We start from the raw sequence: 22,804 nt of genomic DNA on the forward strand, positions 1-22,804 counted from the left end.
CAAATTTTCAGTATTTCTTAAAATATAATTTAATATAAAAGAGCGCCGCAGGCGAAAATAAAAAATAAATAAATTCCGGTACACTGAAATTGTTTTGATGAAGAAGGTTAGGGGTGGATTCGGGAATTTTTTAGAAAAGTATTCCCCGATTTGGGGCGGTTTGAGGAGTATGAAAAGAAAGGGGGCAATTCCCTGATGACGGAAACCGGCTACAGTGGCCACAGTATTTTTGCGCAGATCTCTCTGCGAGCCTAACTACGACTTAACAGAAACGATTTTGATTTGCAGAAATTGTATACATTTTTTCCCCTAATGTCTGTATTTTGATTTTTCAGTATTTTAATTTGTCTGTATTTTGATTTGTCTGTATTTTGATTTGCCGGTATTTTGATTTGTCTGTATTTTGATTTTTCTGCATTTTTGAATTTTGTCTGTATTTTGATATGTCTGGATTTTGAATTTCCGGATTATGAATGTAACCGTTTTAGAATGTTTCCTATTTAAAAAAGTGGCGGAAATTTTCAGTATATATTTAAATATTGTTTCTTTTTTTGTTAAAGAAAGCGCTGCAGGCGAAAATTTGGAATAAAAAATCGCGCGATTTTTATTCCAAATTTTCAGTATTTCTTAAAATATAATTTAATATAAAAAAAGCGCCGCAGATCGAAAGAACATCACCCAGAACATCGAATAGATATATAATTATTTTCAAATTCCAGTAAAAATACGAATTAGAGCAAAAAAATGTCGATTTTTGAGAATGGAAATTGTCGGAAAAATTCTTATGTTCATGTACTTATGTGCAAAATATAGAAAATTCTTAGAATTCTAAAGATATTAACATTTTTGAAAAATTCCAAAATTGTTCCACTTTTCTGGACTTTTCAATATTTTGTATTGATATAACAAAGCTTGAGAATTTTAAATTATTTGAAAATTTTGAAAACATCAACGTCCAAAAATTGTTTTAATCTTCAACAATTTCGAAAAATTTTTAAATTTTCAAAAAAGACGAAATATGAAAATGTTTTCAGCATTCGAAATACTCATATAATCGACATTTTTACTTAGAAAAAATTTGTTAGAATTCCTACAATTCTCAAAATTTTGGAAAAATAAAAAATTTCTAGAAATCTAGTATTGATCATTATATTGAATTATTGGGATTTACTAAAATTTCTCAAATTCACAAAGTTTTGAAAGTTAAGAAAATTTTGGAATTCCACTCAAGTTATTAAAAAGAGGAAACTTCAAGAAATTAAAAACTAACAAAACTCTAAGAATTTTAAACTGCGGTGATTTTTAAATTATGTACACGATATACATATGTTGAAAAAATTTCCCCTCCCCCCCAAGAATTGCTGCTGGGTCCGCCCCTGCTACGCTCCCTTAGCTAAATGACACCACTGGACAAAATTCTATGATGATCGGTTGAGCAGTTGAAGCGTGAAAGCGTAACAAACAAACTTACTTTCTAATTTATAGTAAATATTAGTAAGAATTTCTTGTTATTATTATCATACATGACCAATTCCATCTCAAATCATGCAAGCCGACTGCACCTATCTCTCCGAATCACTTGAAATTTTAGTATATTATTCTACTCGGTAAATGATCGCACACGTACTTTTTTATTTGCCGATATCATCAAAATTGCACGTTTTATGCACTTTTGAAAAATGACTCATCTAATTTCCATTCTCAAAAATCGACATTTTTTTGCTCTAATTCGTATTTTTACTGGAATTTGAAAATAATTATATATCTATTCGATGCTATGGGTGATGTTCTTTCGATCTGCCTCTTTTATTTTTTTTTACAAAAAAACAAAGAGGACTGCACTTTTCGTAAAATATTAATAATGATTTTTTTTTTCAAAAAGGCCAGCTTTTTTCAGCTAAAGATTTTTTTGATATTTAAGTTATTTTTGTTTTTAAGAGTTTTAAGAGAAATAACAAAAATGTTTAGCCTAGTCAACTTAGTTCAATAAACCGAGGTAAGCTTATAATATTTCGCATTGAGCTGAAATTTGGTACGAAAGTTGGGAACGCCATTGTAAATGAAATGTGATACTTCCCATGGATTCCAAGTCCGCAAAAAAAAATTCAAAGTCAAAGGTCACATAAATTAGTTTCTCGCATTTTCCAGCCAAACTGTAAGGAGTATCATAAAACAAGGTGTCATTATCTGTAAAAACTATTACAACACTTTTGTACCTGGGATCCGTATCTGTACTTGTGAGGTAGCGCTAAGCGCGCCAAGCACACTACCTCACAAGCACAGTGGAAATTGTGCATATTATGGAGAAGACACTTTTTGAATCGCTATATCTCCGAAATGATAATTCCTAGGAACAAAAGTGTTATAACAGTTTGGATAGATAATTGCCTGATCTGACACCAATTTTTATGATACACCTTACAGTATGGCTTAAAAATGCTACAAAAAAAAAAACAATTTATGTGACCTTTGACCTCGAATAAATTTTTTTGCGGATGTGGAATCGATGGGACCTTTAAAATTTCATTTATAATGGCATGCCCAACATTCGTACCAAATTTTAGCACAATGCAAATTATTAAAAGCTAACCCTGTTTATTGAGCTAACTTGACTAGGCTAAAAATATTTTGGTTTTATTTCTCTTAAAACTCTTAAATAACAAAGATAAGCTAAATACCATGTATACAAAAATGTAGGTACTGAGGCAAGCTATCTTGCCAAAAAATATGGAATTGTTGAAAAAAAGCATTTTTAATTTTTTATGAAAAGTGCAATAATAACAGCGGCAGATTGTTGTAAAAAAAAACATGTTTAATTTTTTGTGAAAAGGGCAATAATAAAAGCGGCAGATCGAAAGAACTTCACCCATAGTGAATAGACCCTGCAGTGAAAAATTATCAATTGTTAAAACTAACCAACTTATAGTTAGCTTTTTAGCGAGATTTCGATTAATACCTCACTTTTAATTAGCTATGACAAGACCAACTTAAAGTGAATTGTAAAGTCGTGCAGGAGTCATGCAGACGCAATCGGGAGTTGGGTTTCTTTACAAGTTTCTATTAAATATCCTCATACAAATATTACTTTCAATACACTTTTTTTCTGAATTTCGCAGATTCTTTTTCATATTCAGGACAAATAAAAGGAAGATCGAAATTGTATACTATCATTTTGAAGTTATGTCTGACGGTGTTCGAATATGGGGCCACCCAGAGCAGAATATGTAAACAAATATGAAATGTAATAAAATAAAGTAAATAAATAAGTAAATAAAAAAGTAAAAAACAAAAAAATATTTTGTTTTTCTTATTGATATTTTATGTCCAAAAGTAGTTAGTTACAAGTTAGTTGACATGTAATGCAGAGGTATCCAGGTCTGACTTTTTTGCGGCCATCGCCCAGTAGTTAGCTTTTTTCGAACAAAATACACAGTTAATAGTTAGCACTAGTGTTCGCGTAAACAGACTAAAGTTAGGTATAAGCTAACGTCACTCCCTGCAGGGGATATATAACTATTTTCAAATGCAAGTAAAAACACGAGTTAGAACAAAAAAATCGGTTTTAGAGAATGGAAATTTGATGAATAATTTTTCAAAAGTGCATAAAACATGCGTATGCGCTTATTTTCCGAGTAAATAGAACAATATACTAAAATTTCAAGTGATTCGGAGAGATAGACCCAGTCGGCTTGCATGATTTGAGATGGAATTGGTCACATATGAACTCTCACGCAATTACTAGTCACGGTGGTCTTGAACCAGTCTTAAGTTTTATAAAAGTGTGCACAAAATCGGCATTCACAGCCTTTTTCTACATCATTTGTAGGTTCAATATCCATCGATATCAGAATCGTAGCTGATTCTTTTTTTGAGATATTAACATTTTTATATTTTACTTTTTAAACGCAATAATCCTAATTTTTACTAATACTTATATACATATTAGGGCGGGTCGATTTAAAAATCGCTCATTGCTCTGTGAAAATCGTATTTTAGGGATCAAAATAAGAAACTTTGCCGAAGGAACTATACCTCTAAAACGAATTCTGATGTCCCCCAATTTGGGTCGAACTTTTGGGTAGGGGCAAATTTTGAAAAATCCCACTTTGACCCATTTAGAGTGCTCCAATCGAGTCCAAATGTATGACCGACCCCCACTAACTTTGGACGGCCGATCCACCCATGCCAGTGGCACACCCCCTGGAACTCCCCTGGGGGGTTCCCCATACAATCATTTCAAAAAATCACCATTTTTGGCCTTTACATGAAAAAATCAGCTAAATGGCTATGTTTTTTCTTTATTTTTATTTATTTATTTATAATAATATTTATTATTTATTTATAATAATATCTATTTTTTCTCTTAAGAAATTTATTTAGTCAGAACATATGTAAATGAAAAAATTAATTTAAGTGAGTTATAGAAAAGAAACTAAAAAAAATTATTGTTTGAAGTCTTTTTTACTTTCAAGTCTGGGCAATTTCGCACGGCTCTCTAATGTCGTCGCCATAACAGCCTCTACATTTTCCGGTATAACCCGTTTGGAAACGCTAGCTAGCAATTGAACATGTCGTTCCGTTCCTTGTATGTGTGATGGAATTTTTGGATCATTAAACGGTGGATCATCTTGATTTAAATATTCTTTCAATGTATCGTACGGAATGCTTCGCGTGAATGGTGGTTCAAATACGATATTTATATCATTCAAATTGATCATTTCCGTATAACTTGTGCAATTAAAGTTTATATCTGGTTTTTTATAAACTCTAAGTTCCATTGGCTCGTCAACATCGGTTCGATAGCGTAGAATTTTCTTGATGGCACAGTCGCGCTTTTCTTTGCTATCATCAAACAACATTGATAACAAGATATTTTCCGAATGCGCATAATATGAATTATCTTTAATTACTTGATTGACAATTTTGCGTAAACGAGGTTCTAGAAATCGTGACCAACCAATGAACTTGAAAAATAATGCACTGCCGTACACGACAGAGCTGTAATACTTGATATTGAAGTACATTGGCACATAACATTTAATTATAAATTCAACCAGAATTCTTAAATTTGCATCTGGATTTTCCGTTGTCACATATAATCGCAATAATCTAGCGGCCTTGGTGAGCCACCGAGAATGTACAATTTTCCCTGGTTTGATGTTAGCCAGAACCACCGGAACCACGCCGCTAGAAATTGCATGGGCCATGTCGTATAAGTACTTCGAATCGGTGGAAAATTCAATTTTTTCTGGAGCAGGGGGCATATTTTGCAACTCAATTTTCTGGAAGCCGTCCACCACCTGAAAATATATAATAATAAAATAATTAAAAATGGTTGACAATTATAATAAATGAGTGATAGCAATAACTTACCGGAAGAGTTTCACAAGTTTCGATTTGACGGCTCAGTTTTCCGGTTGCCGATCTTGGTCCAGTGCTGGTTGATTTATCCAAAGCTTCAAACAAATGCCGAAACGGAAGTTCGTTGAAGTGTAGAAGGCAAACGAACCAATGCAATGGTCTTTTTAACAGCAATTCGAATCGTCGTATAATTCCACCGTGTGGGCCAGTGTTTGTTGGCTCACCGTCAGTGCATATTCCAATTAATGCATCCAGTGATATATTTTTATCGTTGAAAAAACCATTTAATTTGGTTGTTTTGTATTCAGCGGTTTCATGTTCCAGTCTTACGTAACCAATCAATTCAGAATTGGGTTCTCTCAAAATAACAAGATGAGGTTCTTTTACCATCCTAGTATGATACTTCTCATCAATTTTATCTATCGTTAAAGTATCATCTTTTCTGCCATCGAATGAAAACGCTAACAAATTGGTATCATCTAACCGTTTGCGAAGCACTTCTTGTCTGCATTTCTCTTTTTCTCTGCGAACTTTCGATTTATCCATGATGAGAGGTTTCCCATGCTTATCTTTAATTTTAAAATCTTGCAAAAGAGCGGTTCCCAATGCTGATGCTACTCTGTCAGGCACACCAAATCTGTCACATACCAAGGCAAAGTTAAAACAATCGTATCTCTCTGTGTATTGTGAACTTGTGCTTCTATCCATATCTTCTTGAACCGGTGGCGGTGCGTATGTTGAATCATCGGGATCTTGGTATGTTGGCATTGATGACATAGACGTTGCTCCTTGCTCTTCAGTTTCCATCACAAATGCATCCATTGTTAGTCTTCTCTGATTATGTTGATCGTGCATGAACTCTTTGAGGCGTTCGGGAACCCAGCCGCATGCACATGGAGCTGCCTTCAAATCGCATTTACATGTTCCAATGTAAAAAATTGTTTCCAGAGATTTTACATACTCTGTAAATTGTTGGGTGGTGTTTCTTCTCTTGATTTGCTCTTGATACTTGTCAAGCAATTTATTCAATTTATTAAATACACTTTTTTTCAGCATTATTTCCATACCAAGTTTTTCCCAAATTCCAATCAACTTATCTTGTACTTGAATAGTGAATGATTTATGGGAAAACTTTTTTTGTTCTGTTTTAGCACGTTCGCTTAAGTAAAAATAATATCTCAAGATATCCAGATGGGTTGGTAAATTAAGATCAGTTAAATCAGTAGACACACCAAAAACAGTAACATCATGCTTGGGTATATGACTCATTGGGTTTTCGATAGTTGTTGATGTAGTTGCTTCATCTTGCGGTGTAGAGGATGGTGGATTCATTGTAAACTTTTTGATTTGGAATGGTCACTTCACTTATTATTTTTTTTGAAATATTTTTTTATCTGAAATTAGCACTTCACACTTTGAGTTCTTCACAACGACTTAATGCATTCACAAAAACTGTTGCGTTATATATGGTCTACGAGACGAGGTAATAAGAATGAAATGGTAATTTCAATTCTACCTGCTGTGTCTTGTGGTGGCTTAAAAAAAACAACACAAGCAATTTTACGATCTGCAATTGTGTCACAGTGATACCTTCATTGTTTAAAAGGGTTGCGGTGCATTCCAGTGATACCTTAATTGTTAAAATGGTTGCAAAAAACGCGCATTTCTTAAGAAGGTGCCTTAAAATACCCACAAAAAGGGTTGTAAAAACAACCTTCATTTCTTAAGTAGGTGCTATAAAAAAACTACACAAGTAAGTTTACGACATGCAGCTGTGTCTTAAAAAACGCACACAAGCAATTTTCCGATTTGCAATTGTGTCACAGTGATACCTTCATTTTTTAAAACGGTTGAATAAAAAACCCACACAACTATGTTTACGACATGCAAATGCATCACAGTGATGCCTTGGTTTTAAAAGGGTTGTAAAAACGCTAATTTCTAATAATTTTTTTTAATTTCTTTTCTATTACTAAGTTAAATTCATTTTTTCATTTACATATGTTCTGACTAAATAAATTTCTAAAGAGAAACATAAACTCCAAAAAGAAAAAACATAGGCATTTCGCTGATTTTTTCATGTAAAGTGCAAAACCAGCGATTTTTTTAAATGTTTGTTTGGTGAACCCCCAGGGGGGTTCCAGGGGGTGTGCCACTGGCATCGGTGGGTCGGGCCTCCAAAGTTAGTGGGGGTCGGTCATACATTTGGACTCGATTGGAGCACTCTAAATGGGTCAAAGTGGGATTTTTCAAAATTTGCCCCTCCCAAAAGTTCGACCCAAATTGGGGGACATCAGAATTCGTTTTAGAGGTATGGTTCCTTCGGCAAAGTTTCTTATTTTGATCCCTAGAATATGATTTTCACAGAGCAATGGGCGATTTTTTTGCCTCCCCACAAATCGACCCGGCCTAATACATATATATAAATTATATACACATGTGTACATATTTCATATTCGAATTATGCAGCGTTTTTGCTGCATTTAAAATGCAACATTTAGCACTTTCGAACATATCTTTTCGAAGAGCGTTCATGCTATAGCATTTAGCAAATGTACATTTACGCGAGTTCGAAATCGTATGCTTTTGGCAAACAGCCGTGTTCCAGTATCTTATTTAGATCCGTATATATTACGATCAATTCTCACGCAGAAGAAAATGTGCAAAAACCCTACTGAAAAGGAAAAAATAAATTTTAAACCAAAAATTCATTACAAAAACTTGAATTGTTTAAACCATAACCAAACATTTGTTTGTGTATATATTCATTTGTCGGTGCTGTCAATTAAAATTTCCTCACTTAATTAGGAAACAAACCAAACAGAGTTGAACAATTGATCCAGATTTCTATCAGCATCACATCGATGTTGAATTTGCTTAACTTTTCTTTAACCAAATATATAATGTAAAATAAAAGAAATCTCGATCGGCGATCACTGAAACGCAGCTAGCAACTGTATACTCGAAAAAGCAATGTTGCCACTTTTTCTCTTTAAACCATGTTCGAATCGTGGAAATTTTGGAAGATCACAGGGTTGCTTTTAGCATTTAGATTCTTAATGCAAAAATGGAGTTGCATTTAGGTGACGAATTTTGTATGGATAAATGTACATTTAGAGTAGCATTTGGAGATAAATGTGCTAAATGTGCTTTTACGCGTAAGCAAAAACAGCCCATTAGACGCAACCATAGGGCCTGTCACATTACGGAAATTGTTTTGAAGCTTAATTATTTAACAAAAAAGTCTATAGAAAAAACACCGATTTAAATGTTTTTACAGGATACGGGAAAAAATTTTAATAGTAATAATCAGGGCCGATGAAAATAAGCATGAAGAAATCCATTTTAAGCGCTTAGATAAGCACCAAAACCTTGAAAAATATGCTTGCAAATATACTCGCAAAACAAAAAAATTAAGTACTATTTAATGTTTTGTTTTTTATTCAGTTTATTTGAAGGATTGAAAAATTACAATGGACGTACAAGTGTTGCTTGATATTCTCAAATAAAAGACATCTGGGCTGGTCGTTTTAATTTTTTTAAATATTCGTTATTCTCCATTTCAGGTAAATTATTTTTAATCTCTTCAATAACACCAAGGCCTTCCCGTAGAGACGAACAATTTGTTTTAAATTTTTGTATCCAAGCTGAAATGCAATTGAAGCTATGGGTTAATAAAAACCAAATTTGATTTTATGTTACTATTTGTAAAAATTTGTTTGTTTCCCAAGAGATGGTGAATAATAATTTATTGGGTACGAAGTTCTTAAGAAATTCGCTATGCTTTCTATTATGGTTTGCAAATCTTGTAGGTGAAGAGTACAAGGCACCCTTGTTTTCAACAGAAATATATGCCCGTTCCATTATTTCGCAAGGAAAGAGTGAGACAGCAGATGTCAAAAATCCTTGGTCACTACTATTCATTCACGCGAAATGATCGCAATTTATTTCTTGATCGTTTACTTAAAAAGTCCATACTTAGCTTTATACCTTGAAATAAGCAAAATAAGCATGATCGTCAAAATTAAGCTTGGAAATCCTGAATAAGCAAAATATGCAATTTCAAGCAAAAGCTTAATCTTTTCAGCCCTGGTAATAATATTATTGTGGGGCTTCCACTTTTTCTAAATTTTTGGCAGAGCTTCGCCTCCAATTTGCTGTGTGTGCCCTAAAGTTTTAACAAAAATGGAGCGCCTTCATTTATGCGCCGCCTCCGTACGGAAAATTTGTTTTCGAACCCAGGAACTACGGAGTGGTGGTACACACCTCCAACCACTCAGTAAAAATGTTTACCTTCTTGCCATACTCTCCTAGTGAGTGTCATAAATCGCTTGGAACAAATTGAACTTGTGTTGTGTTGTGTTGTGTTGTGTTGTGTTGTGTTGTGTTGTGTTGTGTTGTGTTGTTTTTTTTTGTTATATTCTGCTATGTTGTTCAACGTATTTCACTTCAATTAGCTCAACTAAACCCAATTAAACTCAACTCGGCTCAGCTCAGCCAACCTCTACTCCCCTTAATTTTAAAGGTTGAATTTCTTCTTTCTATTTCCTCTTGGAATCTGTAAGAACACCTCGCAAATTAAGGAGATATTTTTAAAAGAAGCAAAGGCCAGGTCAGCTCTATACAAAAGACGCTCCCCGACATAAATTCTCATGAAATACTGTAAATATTATATAATTTTGAGTACTAAATGACTCAGTATTTACAACGTTATTTTGTTTTATTATTTCTTATTAAAATGATTTTAAGCCGATTCAAATTCGGCTTCGGTCTCAAACGCAGTAGTTGTCTATGCGCAACCAAAAACATTTCCAAAATCCACAGCCCGGTGCTCATTTTCTTCGTGCAGCTCCTCGTTTTGGTGCAGGCACTGACGGTGCAGATGGCTCTCCTGGAAAAACCACACTTTTAGCATTTGTTAACCTCCCCTTTAGGGGTATATTTGTATTTATGTGTGCTGATAACACAATAGGAGCGTTCCTTATCTCCCAGAAATAGTCAGAAAAAGTCCGAAGTAGTCAGATTTAGTCAGAAGAATTTTTTCTGGCAAAATCCTGAAAAGTGTCAAACTCAACTGAATTTAAATTAACGGAAATTAAAGAATACGCTAAAAGTGAGAATAATCTAAAAAGTAAAAGAAATGAATTGAAATTGGAAGGAGGCAAAAAATAATTGATATAGCAAGTGTTTATTGTGCTTGTGCTTGTGTGAATGTGTTTTGTACATACATTTCTGTTCTTATTTGACGTTAGTTTTGTTGTTGCCATTCTTTGGACTAAAAATTTGGTTTTTTGCGTTCCTTTACTTTTCCTGTTATTCTCTTTTATTGAGCGCATTATGCTTACGCTTTTGCATTTTGACACTTTTCAGATTTTAGTCCAAAAAGATAAGGAATGAACCTAATATAGGCATACTATTTATGGACATAGCTGATGCTCCCACTCAAATTTGTCTGCTCGTTTTTAACTACGCCCACAGCCTTTTTCGCTTATACCAGCGCAACAGCAGGTTGAACTCCCACACAAGTTTGCGCAGACGCATACACATATGCCTGTATATACAAGAAGTTTGGCATATATCCATACATATGTACATTTATGCGTAGGTACATAAATACCCTGCAGTGAAAAGCTAAACCAGTCAATAACAACGTGGTAAAAATATCAATTCATGTACTGGTGTGAGCTAAAGCGGCGGCTTAATAGAGCTGTATTTGTTTTTCAACTCTTGTACTGATTTTATTAATTTCTTCAATCAGTATGCTAATGTCCTGATTTTTCAAAATTTGTACTGATTTGTACTGAATTTTTAATCCAAACAAAATACTTTAGGATTTTCTTAAGATTTTTACATAACGTTGGAAATTCCTTAAACCGTACTGTAAAAAGTAAGAAGATTATAGTTGACATGTTTCAGATAATGTTTGATATGCCCAAGAAATTAATACAACAAAAAGGTCAATCTTTTTACGGGCATATCGCCGGGTTGTTACGCACCAGTTGCGATAATAATATTATGATGGAGCTTAAATTATCCAGAAAGAAGGCTGACGATTTTTTGTGGCGTGTTGTTAGTTATCCTAAAAATAATTTTCAGTTTAATAAAAAAAAATTGAAAAAAAATAATTTAAGCCATGAGGAAATATAGATGAAGTCCTTAAATAGCGGTACTTTTCCACAGTTTAAAAAAATATGTAATTTATAGCGTTTTCTTTTCTCGAAATAATGTTGCATTTATTCTGCCCTGAGCCAAGGCTGTCAAGTTTTCGTGTTCTTTGCTCAGCACCTTCACATGCATATTGCGTGCTCTTTCTTTAAAATGTTGCACTGTGATAATGTTGCCATATAATAAGGTGGCATTTTTTCGAGAAAAGAAAACGCCATTCGTTTTTTTTTTCAATACCACACTCAAACGAAGCAACTGAGGGGATCTTAAGTAAATAGTTTGCTTCCTGGCGAAAAGGGAGAAATCGGCTTCTAATTAAAATTTCTTAAAGAGAACTTCAAATTAAAAGTAATTTTAAAATGAAATGTATAGAATTCTTTGACTATTTAAGCACTGAAGATGGATATGATCTCATTATTGTTACTCAAAAATGTCATAAATATAAAGTACAGTAGTTCTCCGATTTAACGAACACAATAATTGTCAAGCCAATTCGTTAAATCGGATTTTTATTTAAATCGAGTACTAAATTAATTGGTTTATTTTTAAAATAGATTGAATAAAATACTACAATTTAATAAATTCATACACATTTGTTCTTTAAAGTAATTACTTTGTTAATAAAACAGCACAAATAAAAAATATTTGCTTTTAATTAAGATCATAGAGATTTTTAATTCACAACAAGAAAAAATCTTTTAATTTATTTTTTTTCTATAGAATATGTATTTAGATTAATTTTTACTTCTTCTTCTTGAAGCCTTGCTAGTACAATCTGGTTTGTTAAGCACACATCAACACTTTTAATTGTATCCTCATGCCTAACTTTGAGCTCTTCAATTTCAATATTGTCGTCGTAAGTCGTCTTCCTCGTCGGAATTGTCATTCTCTTTAAGAAGCTTATTCCAGAATTTCGCCAATGATGCTTCAGAAATCTTATTCCGTCCCAAAGGTAATGATGTCGCTTTCCTATTTGGGATTTGTAACTCCTTCTTTCAGCATTTTTTAAAAGCGATTCTTTGGATTTCAAAAAAATTGTGTTTTTACATAACTCGGATACACGCACACATCTTTTATATTGATCAACAATTTTTAGTTTTTCGTGAAGGCACAATCTTTTTCTGCTACTCATGTTTTAGCTTACATAAGCACAGATGTTAACGCGTTGACCGAAAATAAAGAACTAATAATAAAGCCACAAGATCCAAAAATCAAAAGCAATTGTGGTCTTAACTGTATTCTAACGGCAACACTTAAAATCTTTTTGTTTGTTTCATTTGGCTTAAAATGATTGTTTCCCTTAGAAAACCAAATATTTGTATGTTGTTCGTTAAACTGAGTACAGCTTCATTCCTCTTATTCGTTATATAAGGTAGTAGACAAAATTGGGTTGTTCGTTATATGCGGTTTTCATAGAATCGAGTGTTCGTTAAATGAGAAAACTACTGTAATTTATTGGCTTCTGTGTACAATGATGTGTAAACTCATCTTAAAATGAATAACACTTTTATTTTTTATCAACTATATTTTATTTATATGCCATAATATTATTAAAAACAAGTTCTCAGGCGTTTTAAAGTATTACCTGTTACTTACATTCATAATTTTGCTTTGAATAAAAATGTACTGAAAAGTAATGATTTTTTAACTCGAAAAAGTCTAACGTACTGATTTTGCTCATACAAAATCTGGCAACCCTAGGCATCTCCATTTTCCCATTTTTTAGCAACTTCGAACTTGTACGCTATTATATTAGAATTTAACAGGCTACGACTCTGAGTACCAATTTTTTTCTAGAAATTCTAATTAAAAAGTTTGCACTTTGAAGCAATGTTGATTTTTTTCTAAATTTTGCGCAAATTTTGCAATTTATATTGCCTTGGTTAGAGAATGAGCTATACTTTTATAAAAAATTTTGAGTGTGGGTCACTGTACATACAAATGTACCTCATATACATATATGTATAACAAAATTTTCTGTTGGTAAATTCATAAATCATTTGTTGAGTGAGTAGCTGATTTTTCAGTCTTTCATTTAGAATAAAAAATTTAGTTTTTTCTCTTAAATATCAAAAGTATCGAGTATGGTGAATATCGATACTTTTGCAGCTCCACGGCTCACCAGCATCCGGATTCCAACAATCGCTATCGCTAAATTTAATTGCCAGAAACTACCAAAAGAATAGCAGACGCACCTAACAACATGTTATTTGGCCCTTCCTTCTGCCAGGTTTGGCTAATTAAAAATTGCATCTGTTAATTTTCCACGTTGTATACTTTTAGGGGCCACTGCATTTCATTTAGAGATTTTTGGCGAAGAAAATTTAGCGTAGCGGTTGTCACAATTCACCTGCAGCTTGACAATTTCGAACAACTTTGTGATCAGCATATCTGCATTTGAATCGTCAAAGCCGAAACTAAAACGCAAATAATTGCTTTTCTCACAAATTTCAGCAGTGGCGTCGCGTTAAGTCTACCGGTTTTAGTTCTGCCATTTAGGTTCGAATCCGCCTGTGGGCGGTTCAGTTTTTTGAAATAAAATGAGTTAAAATTAATGTAAGTTAAAGTGAATTATTTCAATTTAAATATAAAACACAAAGTTGTGAGTTTAATTTAATTTAGAAAAAAAACGAAAAAAAATTAAATCAAATTAAAAAATCCCTTTTTAAACTATATAATTTTTAAATTACAATAAAAGAATTAATTAAAAAAATTATTATAATTTCTACATCCCCAAGAAGAACTAGTTGTGCTGAAAAGCTACGTGGTGGTTTTCTAGTTCACAAGTATCTTTCCCTGCAGGGTATGTACATACGCGTACCCTGGTTCAGCTCATTCATGCCTGCACAAATGCATACACGGATACAAACTTAGGCATATACCCCTGCAAAAAATTGTGCGACTAATCTCTAAAGAGAGTATGCCGAGATTACTCTCAATCGGGTACAATTGGGCATTAATTAGTCGCAACTAGTCTCATACGGGTACTATTGTGGATCATTTAGTCTCGACTCATCCCTTACGGGTATAATTGGAGATCAATTAGTCCCCGACTCATCTCTACTATTAACGATTTAATGATATGTACGCACTTAGTAAATGAAATTTCATGTGCGGCGATGGCACATGGAGAGAGTATTCGCCTAACAAAACGGAGAACCCCGGTTCGAATGGCAGCTGGTGCAAATTTTTATTTTTTAAAAGTGACTAGTCGCATTTTATACCCGTTCGGGTATAAAGGTGAACAATTAATCTCTTCATAGGACATGCTAGAACAAAAGCGAACAGTTCATTCCATATAAAGACTACTATTTATTTCATTAGTTTTTAATTTTAATTACTTGTTTATAAAAATATTGTTAATTTTTAAACAAAATCCATATAAATCCAAGATTCAGTTTTCGTGTAAGATTAAAATAAATCAACAAACTTTCGTTAAAGATATTTATCTTTATAATCAACAATTTTTATTGAGCTTGAGGCCGTTTTTTAATGACAACTTATTGTGGAAAAGCAACAATAATTTGAAAAAAATGGTAGAAGTGATAACTATTTCGGAAATCACCACAAGCTCAATAAAAATTGTTGAATATAATTGTTATAAGGCCATAAAATAACAAAAAAAGATATTTATCTTTTTAATTAGATTTCTTAGAAAGTATACAGTTTTGTAGCCCATTAAATTTTAGTTTAATAAAGTGCAAGTTTGAAGTAGCTGGGACTTGTCGTTGATTTTTGGCATAATGACGATAGATAATGAATATGAAGATGATTAAAAAATTTACTTCAACAAAGAAAAGCAAAAAAATATTTGGTTATAGTACATATTCTTTTGCCATTACTACCCATTTGGTTGCCGTACCAGACTCATTCTTAGACGTTCGTTCTTTCAAGAAATATATAATCTAACTAAGTTTGAAGTCATTTCAATTTTAAATACCTGTGATTATTATATTTTTTATTTATTTCAACGCAACAGCCACTGGCTACATTTTAGCGCTGTTATTGTGCATAAGCAACTACAGATTAAGAAGCTTATGAAGTTCTAGTAAAATTACAGATATAATAGGTTTGTTCCACAAGCTACTCGAAGTCACTTCGAGTTACACATACGCGTTTCTCAAGTAAGTTTTAGAGTTTATTTGATATACGCTGACAGTTTGAACTTTGCTCGAGTTTTTCTACAAGTAGCTTGTGGAACAAACCTAATTTTAGATAAAAAAAAGCTTGTAAAAACAAAGGAAGGAATAATATAGATAATTATGAGAAGTTAGGAGATGTACAATTTGTAGAGCTCGAATTTAAAACGCAAGGTGTTTTTACTTAGTCCCAATACCGATGGGAGGCTATAGACAAAGAATTGTCGCCCGCACATTGAAGAGCTAAATCTTGAATATAACAGTTGCGACGATCTAGTTGACTGGGTATATTGTAGTCTGTGCTTCAGGAATTTTGTGCAGCATTGCGAGATATTTTACTTTTACTATTAAGTGAAATAGAAAAAATGTTAATGGCATAGTGTGAGATATGGTCACACCGTCTGATACCGTATACCCGAGAGAAATTTTCAAAAATCAATAAATAAAAAATACAAAATTGTATGCGTAATCAAATTCGTAATTATGCTCCCAATTTCCACATAAGGCCTGCGTTTTTCATAGTTGACATAATGAAGTAAGTGCAGAGTTAAGCATTAAATTGGTACAGAATTGAATGAAACGCCCACTTGAGTTTCTCTTACCTTTCTGTGACGAACAGGATGGAAAAACACAACGAGAAACAAAACTCGCTCTTCCTTTAAATCATGTTGTGAATTAAATGAGGTTCCAGAAATAACAAATACTAGTAATAATCCCCGAAAATCGGGGTGCTCGTGGTCTAAAAAATCTGGATATCTCTTTATTCAAAACACCACATGCATTTCTTTTGGTAGTTAACTTTAGCTTTAGTTTTTTGGCAAGATCATACTCCACTCAATACGTATCCAAAGCTGGCCATGCGTAAAGCAATCCTCTCGCTAGGGTCTGACTTTGAGACCTATTTATTTTTATTGCGGACGCTACAATCGTTTTGCATTGGCGACGTTTAAATACAAACGAAAGTGCTGATTCGCTGGACTGTTAATTTATATGGGGTACTACAATTCGTTTCCCTTGTTAATCACATATTTGAAGTCCATTAACTAACCTTTTATATGTATATATGTATATATATTGGTATTGCAGCATCCAAACTATTATATTGTAGTTCTTTAAATATTAGGCGATACCATTAACTAACACTTCATATAAATATAAATACATATTTAGGTTGGGGATTAACATCACAACTGCTCCAACTTTTAGTATCAAGTCATGAGGTGCAACTCCCCTACTCCACTTGCTCCTGTGGATATTCAGAAACGGTAACAGTAGATATCAACGCCATAGTAAAAATTTTCTTCTCTGGAAATTATATTAACCATTTCTTTATTAACACGAAATTGATCGATTCTTCAAGTGGTTTTGATTAATTACACCAGGCTGAGGTTCAAATACCTAATCGACTCGCAATCTCTAGTGGCACTTATCTTAAATTTTGAGTCAGGCGGGAGTTCTCGCCCGTCTCTAACCCGCAAAATAATACTAAAATAATCAGATTCTCCGAAACGCATGTTTATCGAGAGTGTAAAATACTTTACCAATCCCTCAGTTCGTCCGCCAGGATTGTTTTAAGTTTTCCAGCATTTTAAAATTATACAAAATTAAAAACAAAAAAATTAAGTTGTTCAAAATTGTTGTTGTAGGAAATTGAAAATGAGAATGCGTGTGCGAGATTCAGTTTTACATTTTAAAATTTCTCAATGTAAAATTATAAAAATCCTACCGTGCAAATACACACATCGAATTATTCTTAAATCTGAAAAGTTTGTGCAAAGTTTCAGATGGAGTACCTTAATTTGAATGTAAATTGTCTCTGTACGATTATATGTATATACATAGATATATAGATTTTTAATACAAATAGAACCATATTTGCCTCAGAAAAAAACATCGAATTAAATCTTGTACGATCTATATATGTATGTGTAGGTACAGAGGCAAAAGCAACATTTTTGTTTTGCAGATCTTCCACTGTATCACATTCTCACGAACGTAGCAATGTGTAATAATAAACGCGAGCACGAAATATATTTAAAGTTCTTATTACAAATTTTATTTTTCAATTAATTATTTTTAAATTTTTTCATTTGACTACAAAAAGTATCCACAGAAAAGATTTTATAAAAATTTAAATAAACAAGTAAATTTCTTAACAAGTAACGTCCTACATACTTCCCCCAATTGTAATAAGAAATACGAACACGAAATACTTACTTATTACAAATTTTATTTTTCAATTAATTATTTTTAAATTTTTTCATTTGACTACAAAAAGCATGATACAAAAAAGAAGGTAGTTTCATTACTACTATTTTTTGATTATAAAGCAGATTTTTGACATTTCTCCAGAAGTAAACATTAAGCATAGCTTTGCCACATTGAATTTTTTGATACGGGAGATTTTCTTTTAAATATTTGGGAGTAAAATTTACATACAAACAATAGTAAAATGATGTGTTCGATAATCAAATTTGAACGTTTTTCTCAAGCGTTTATAAGATTCATTGATACTTTGAATTATTCGATGTACAGAAATTAAGAAATAAAATAAAATCTAGTTTTGAAACATTTATTTGTTAAAAAGCTGCTTTTCATTTTATTTTAAACAAAATAAATAAATTTACATAACAAAACTCTTTTTTTTTGTTAAATAGTCCGAAGAAGATGTAATGTTAGATATTTCGTCATTAAAGCCTAGTCCGAAACCAGGATTCGGAGAAGGTTGAATGGTCTCATTGCGCTTACAATGAAAGGAGTCACAATTCAGAATTCTCCGGAAGTGAAGTATCTATAAGTAACTCTGGATACAAAGTTATAGTGGAAATCTAACGAGGAACACAAAACCTCTAAAGAATCGGCAGCATTTTGGCAATGTAAACTGGTCTTTAGTAAAACGTGGGGTGTGCACCATAGGGAATCCTCTGGATTTATACATCTATGATCAGACCCATAATTAGCTATGCGGCAGTGGTATGGTGGAGCAGATTCTCAATCAAGAGCGTGGGAAGTCTGCTTGCAAAACTTCAAAGAATTACTGCCGTGTGCGGTACGAAAGATTTATCTACAACACGTGGCGTTGTTCTTGATGCACTTACCGTCACTTTGTGCCTTCATACGTGGGGGAGCCTTAAAGACCAGCTGCAGACTAAAAAGAAACGGATGCTGGTATAACACTGAGTGCGGCGATGCGGAAATTGCTGGCGGCAGAGATTTGAGCACTTGTGTCTTTTCAATGCTATAGGATAGTACGTCACCATTACCTTTGTTGAAGAGATTCCATAATGTTGAGGTCTTTATCGGAGTTAATGGGGATAAGATTAACTTTTCTCTTGGCAAGTATGCTTCGGTCTTCCAGGCTGAGGTATTTGCAATCCTCAAGGATATGGACTACGTGGTGGAAAACAGGTGGAGCGGAAGGAATTTACTTGACGGCCAAGCTGCACTTAACGCACTACTTACTTCCAGACTCTTAGCGCCACTTCAATCGAGAGTTCCTCCATAACTATAATATTTATGAATTTCAATTTTCGTTATTGCGCATATCGAAGACAAATTTCCTTTTAGTTTTGTAAATGTGTTTTTTTTTTACAATAAATAAATGATTATTGAGGACTAGGTGTGGCAGCACGAAATGTCACAATCTGCTTAATTGTCAGGTAGTTAATATGGCGCCCGAAAAGTGACAATGAAACTACCTTCTTTTTTGTATCATGACAAAAAGTATCCACAGAAAAGATTTTATAAAAATTTAAATAAACAAGTAAATTAACAAGTAATGTCCTACAAATGCTTTGCTCGATATGAAACAAAAAATGACGAAAATGAATATATGGAACATAGCAATGATCAAATCAAAATAAAGCTGCAGCGATGTTGTTGTTGATAGTGTGTATGAATGTATGCCCAGTAGCAAAAGGTAATAGCTAGGAAATGAATCTGTAATAGCAAAAGTGAGGGCCTAACTACTGAATTCTTTGATGAATTTTAACACGGCCGATTTCCTACGAAATTCATGTCTTACAAAATTGCAAACCTGGGAATATCAGTTTATCAGTTGTTTGCATCTCTGACTCGCGTATGCAGGAATATGAATTGATCAGTTGAGCATCTTCCTAAGAAGTTTAGAAATGAGCAACTCTCGTATGCAGAGATATGAATCGATCAGTTGACCGTCTTCCTAGGAAGTTTAGAAATTAGCAACTCGCATATGTAGGAATATGATATCATCAGTTGAGCGCTACACTCGTTCATATGAATTTAGTATTAAAATTTCTTACTTTTTTCAGAAGTATTTATTTACTTTTTTCAGAAGTGAAACTTTTTGCTGGTGGGTGAATATGCAACAACCTTGTGTATGTAAATATGCACAGAGCCAAAGGGAAAATTTTCTTTGCAGATCTTCCGCTGTATCGCTGCCAACATGCACACGAACGTAGCAATGCTTTGAACGATATGAAACAAAACAGAAACGAAAGCGAATAAATGGAACAATTTTTCATTCTCTTATGTGCCGCTGAGACGCTGCCTATCGAAATGAATGTAGCAATGCTTTGCTCAATGTAAAAATTTTTAAATCTTTCGACGCAAATATTTCGAAAATGGTGCAAGGTTTCGGATCAAGCTCTTTAATTTGATGTATAATTTGTTTCTGTACGATTTGTAGATCGCTGGGAATAAGCGCCTTGTTTCAGAATAAGCAATAACCGCCTAAGTCGAGAAACCTGATTTCGAGAAAAACGTTTTAAACATTTGGATTGTAATGTTAACCTTATGGGGAAACCAAAATATGTCCGTCTATAACTTTTTAAATAGCGTGGCTGGCGAGATGGGGATTTAACTTACACATGGAATAGTAGTTGCAGAATACCACTGCATATATAACTCACTTCTTTCTTAAGTCCAATTAGGCGGTTGTTGCTTATGACCACAGATACATAGACTATTTCTTCCCTAAAAGGTGTGGTAAACTTTTTCTTCGTGTATCAACGACACGCCAAAAAAAGCTCCTAATATATCGCATTTGTGGGAAACAAGACGGTCGGAAAAATATAAGGCCATGAGGAATTTTCTGAAATTTTTTCTGAAGCAGTAGAAGCTTTAAAAAAGTTGTCAATTCAGGGAAGCTTTTCCACAAGAAAGTCTGCGTATCAATTGTGTGCTGCTATAACAAGGTCATTGCTTTAATGACAATTGCTAAATATTCAAACTAGACCTATCGCCGTTGGTCAGCTTATAGAAAATGTTTTAGAGGTGGCTAAGAATGATCGCAAGAATGCAGAATCTCGTATGATTACAGCCGATCTAGGAGTAGAAATTTCTCTACCACGTTTGGCAGATAAACAAAAAACAGAAGTAACCCCCATCGGTTAATGAAAATGAGTACTGGCGACCGTCTATAATAAAACCGTATCTGGATTCACTAAGGGCCTCTTTCCAATACGCTTTTCAAATGAAAATGTATTAACTTAATGTTCAATGTATCTTTTTTGTTCCTAATTGTTTGTTTGTATCTTCTTTTGTNTGGATTTTTGGGGTTTTCAGGATTCTCTGGAATAATTTCGGGATTTTTAGGACCTTCGGGAGTATTTCCGGATATCCGGGACCTATATCGATATGTATTTTGAATGACTTCATAGTGATTGTGGAACCAAGGAGCGTTTCCTAGGTTGCATGAGAGCTAGGAAGCGGGGGTGCGCAAATAATGGCTAGCGAACAAATGGTAATTGCAATGCGCGAAATATATGTTTGTCCGTATGTGATGCGAGAATTTAGAGGAACTATGTACTAGCAAATATCAGCGAACTCCAATATACCAAAACGAAGAAATGAAAAAACGGCCCGAAAGTCCCAAAAATTCCGAAATACAGCCAAAAACACCGAAATTACTCCCGACAATCTCGAAATACACCCGAAAGTTCCAGAAATCTTAAATAAAACCCAAAAATCTGGAAATAGTCTCGAAAGTCCCAAAAATACCCAAATTACTNACCTGAGGAAGCTAAGAAGTTTAGCGAAACGTAGGGCAAAACAGTGGAGGAAAAACACGTTGTTTTACTTGCACTAATCACAACTTAGGCCAAATAGGCTCATCTAAATCAGTAAAATATACGGAAATTGGCCAGAAAATAAAGTATTATATTAGAAAATACTCCAGATTTTTCGCTGTCTAGATTGCACCCATTGTACTCGATTGAAGCGGACGACGACACAGTTGCCAACCGTCCGGTTTTTACCCAAACAGTCCGGTTTTTAGAGCTTAGTCCGTGTCCGTTTTGACCGCACATCCGTACATCAAAATGACCGGTTTTTGAAGGTCCAGGAAATAAATGATTTATGTTTCAGTTTATGAAACTTATTAAGCATTAAGTAAATTTCATAAAACTGCCTTTCAAAACTACTTATCATACTTTCGTATTAAAACCAGTGATGGGCATACCTAAATACTTTTGTACTTAAAGTACCACTTTGGGCACTAAATACACAAATACTTAGTANTTCAAAAATAAGTCCCAAAAATCCCAAATTAGTTCTCAAAATCCCCAAATTCCAAAATTATTCCCAAGAACGGAGAAATAGTCCGGAAAGTCCCAAAAATCCGAAATTAGTCCCAAAAATCCCGAAATACTCCTGAAAATCCCAAAAGTCCCAAAATCAGTTCCGAGAATTCCGGAATAGGCCCGAAATACCAAAAATTCCGAAATACAGAAAAAAATCCTAAAAAACCCGAAATTACTCCCGACAATCTCGAAATACACCCGAAAGTTCCAAAAATCTTAAATAAGTCCCAAAAATCTGGAAATAGTCTCGAAAGTCCCAAAAATACCCAAATTACTCCCTTTAATCCCGAAATAGTCCCGAGAGTCCCAAAATTCCTAAATAAGTCCCAAAAATCTCGCAATGGTCCCGAAAGTTCCACAAATGGAGAAATGGTCCCGAAAGTTCCAAAAATCCAAAATTAGTCCCAAAAAAATCGATATACTCCCGAAACCAGATCCAAGAAGCCCGAACTAGTCCCGAAAGTCTTAAAAATCCTAACTAAGTCCCAAAAATCCCCAATTAGTTCCCAAAGTCCCAAAATTCCTAAATATTTCCCAAAAATCTCGCAATGGTCCCGAAAGTCCCACAAATGGAGAAAT

General features: G+C 33.7%; 2 protein-coding genes across 2 annotated transcripts in view; one reads left to right on the plus strand and one right to left on the minus strand.

Annotated features, from left to right (window-relative positions):
• Window positions 1-22,804, plus strand: part of onecut (homeobox protein onecut) — a 279,490-nt gene that overhangs the window by 251,389 nt on the left and 5,297 nt on the right. The window lies entirely within an intron of this gene.
• On the minus strand, window positions 4,397-7,138 carry LOC108382269 (uncharacterized). Its single transcript, XM_017638659.1, has 2 exons — window positions 5,374-7,138; window positions 4,397-5,300 (listed from the first exon to the last, which is right to left on the minus strand). Exons 1-2 carry the CDS (start codon window positions 6,691-6,693, stop codon window positions 4,443-4,445), a joined length of 2,178 nt encoding a protein of 725 aa, XP_017494148.1. The 5' UTR covers window positions 6,694-7,138; the 3' UTR covers window positions 4,397-4,442.

Source organism: Rhagoletis zephyria, unplaced genomic scaffold, assembly GCF_001687245.7.
Source record: "Rhagoletis zephyria isolate East Lansing unplaced genomic scaffold, Rhagoletis_zephyria_1.1 Rzeph_scaffold_00145, whole genome shotgun sequence".
NCBI classification, from domain to species: Eukaryota; Metazoa; Arthropoda; class Insecta; order Diptera; family Tephritidae; genus Rhagoletis; species Rhagoletis zephyria.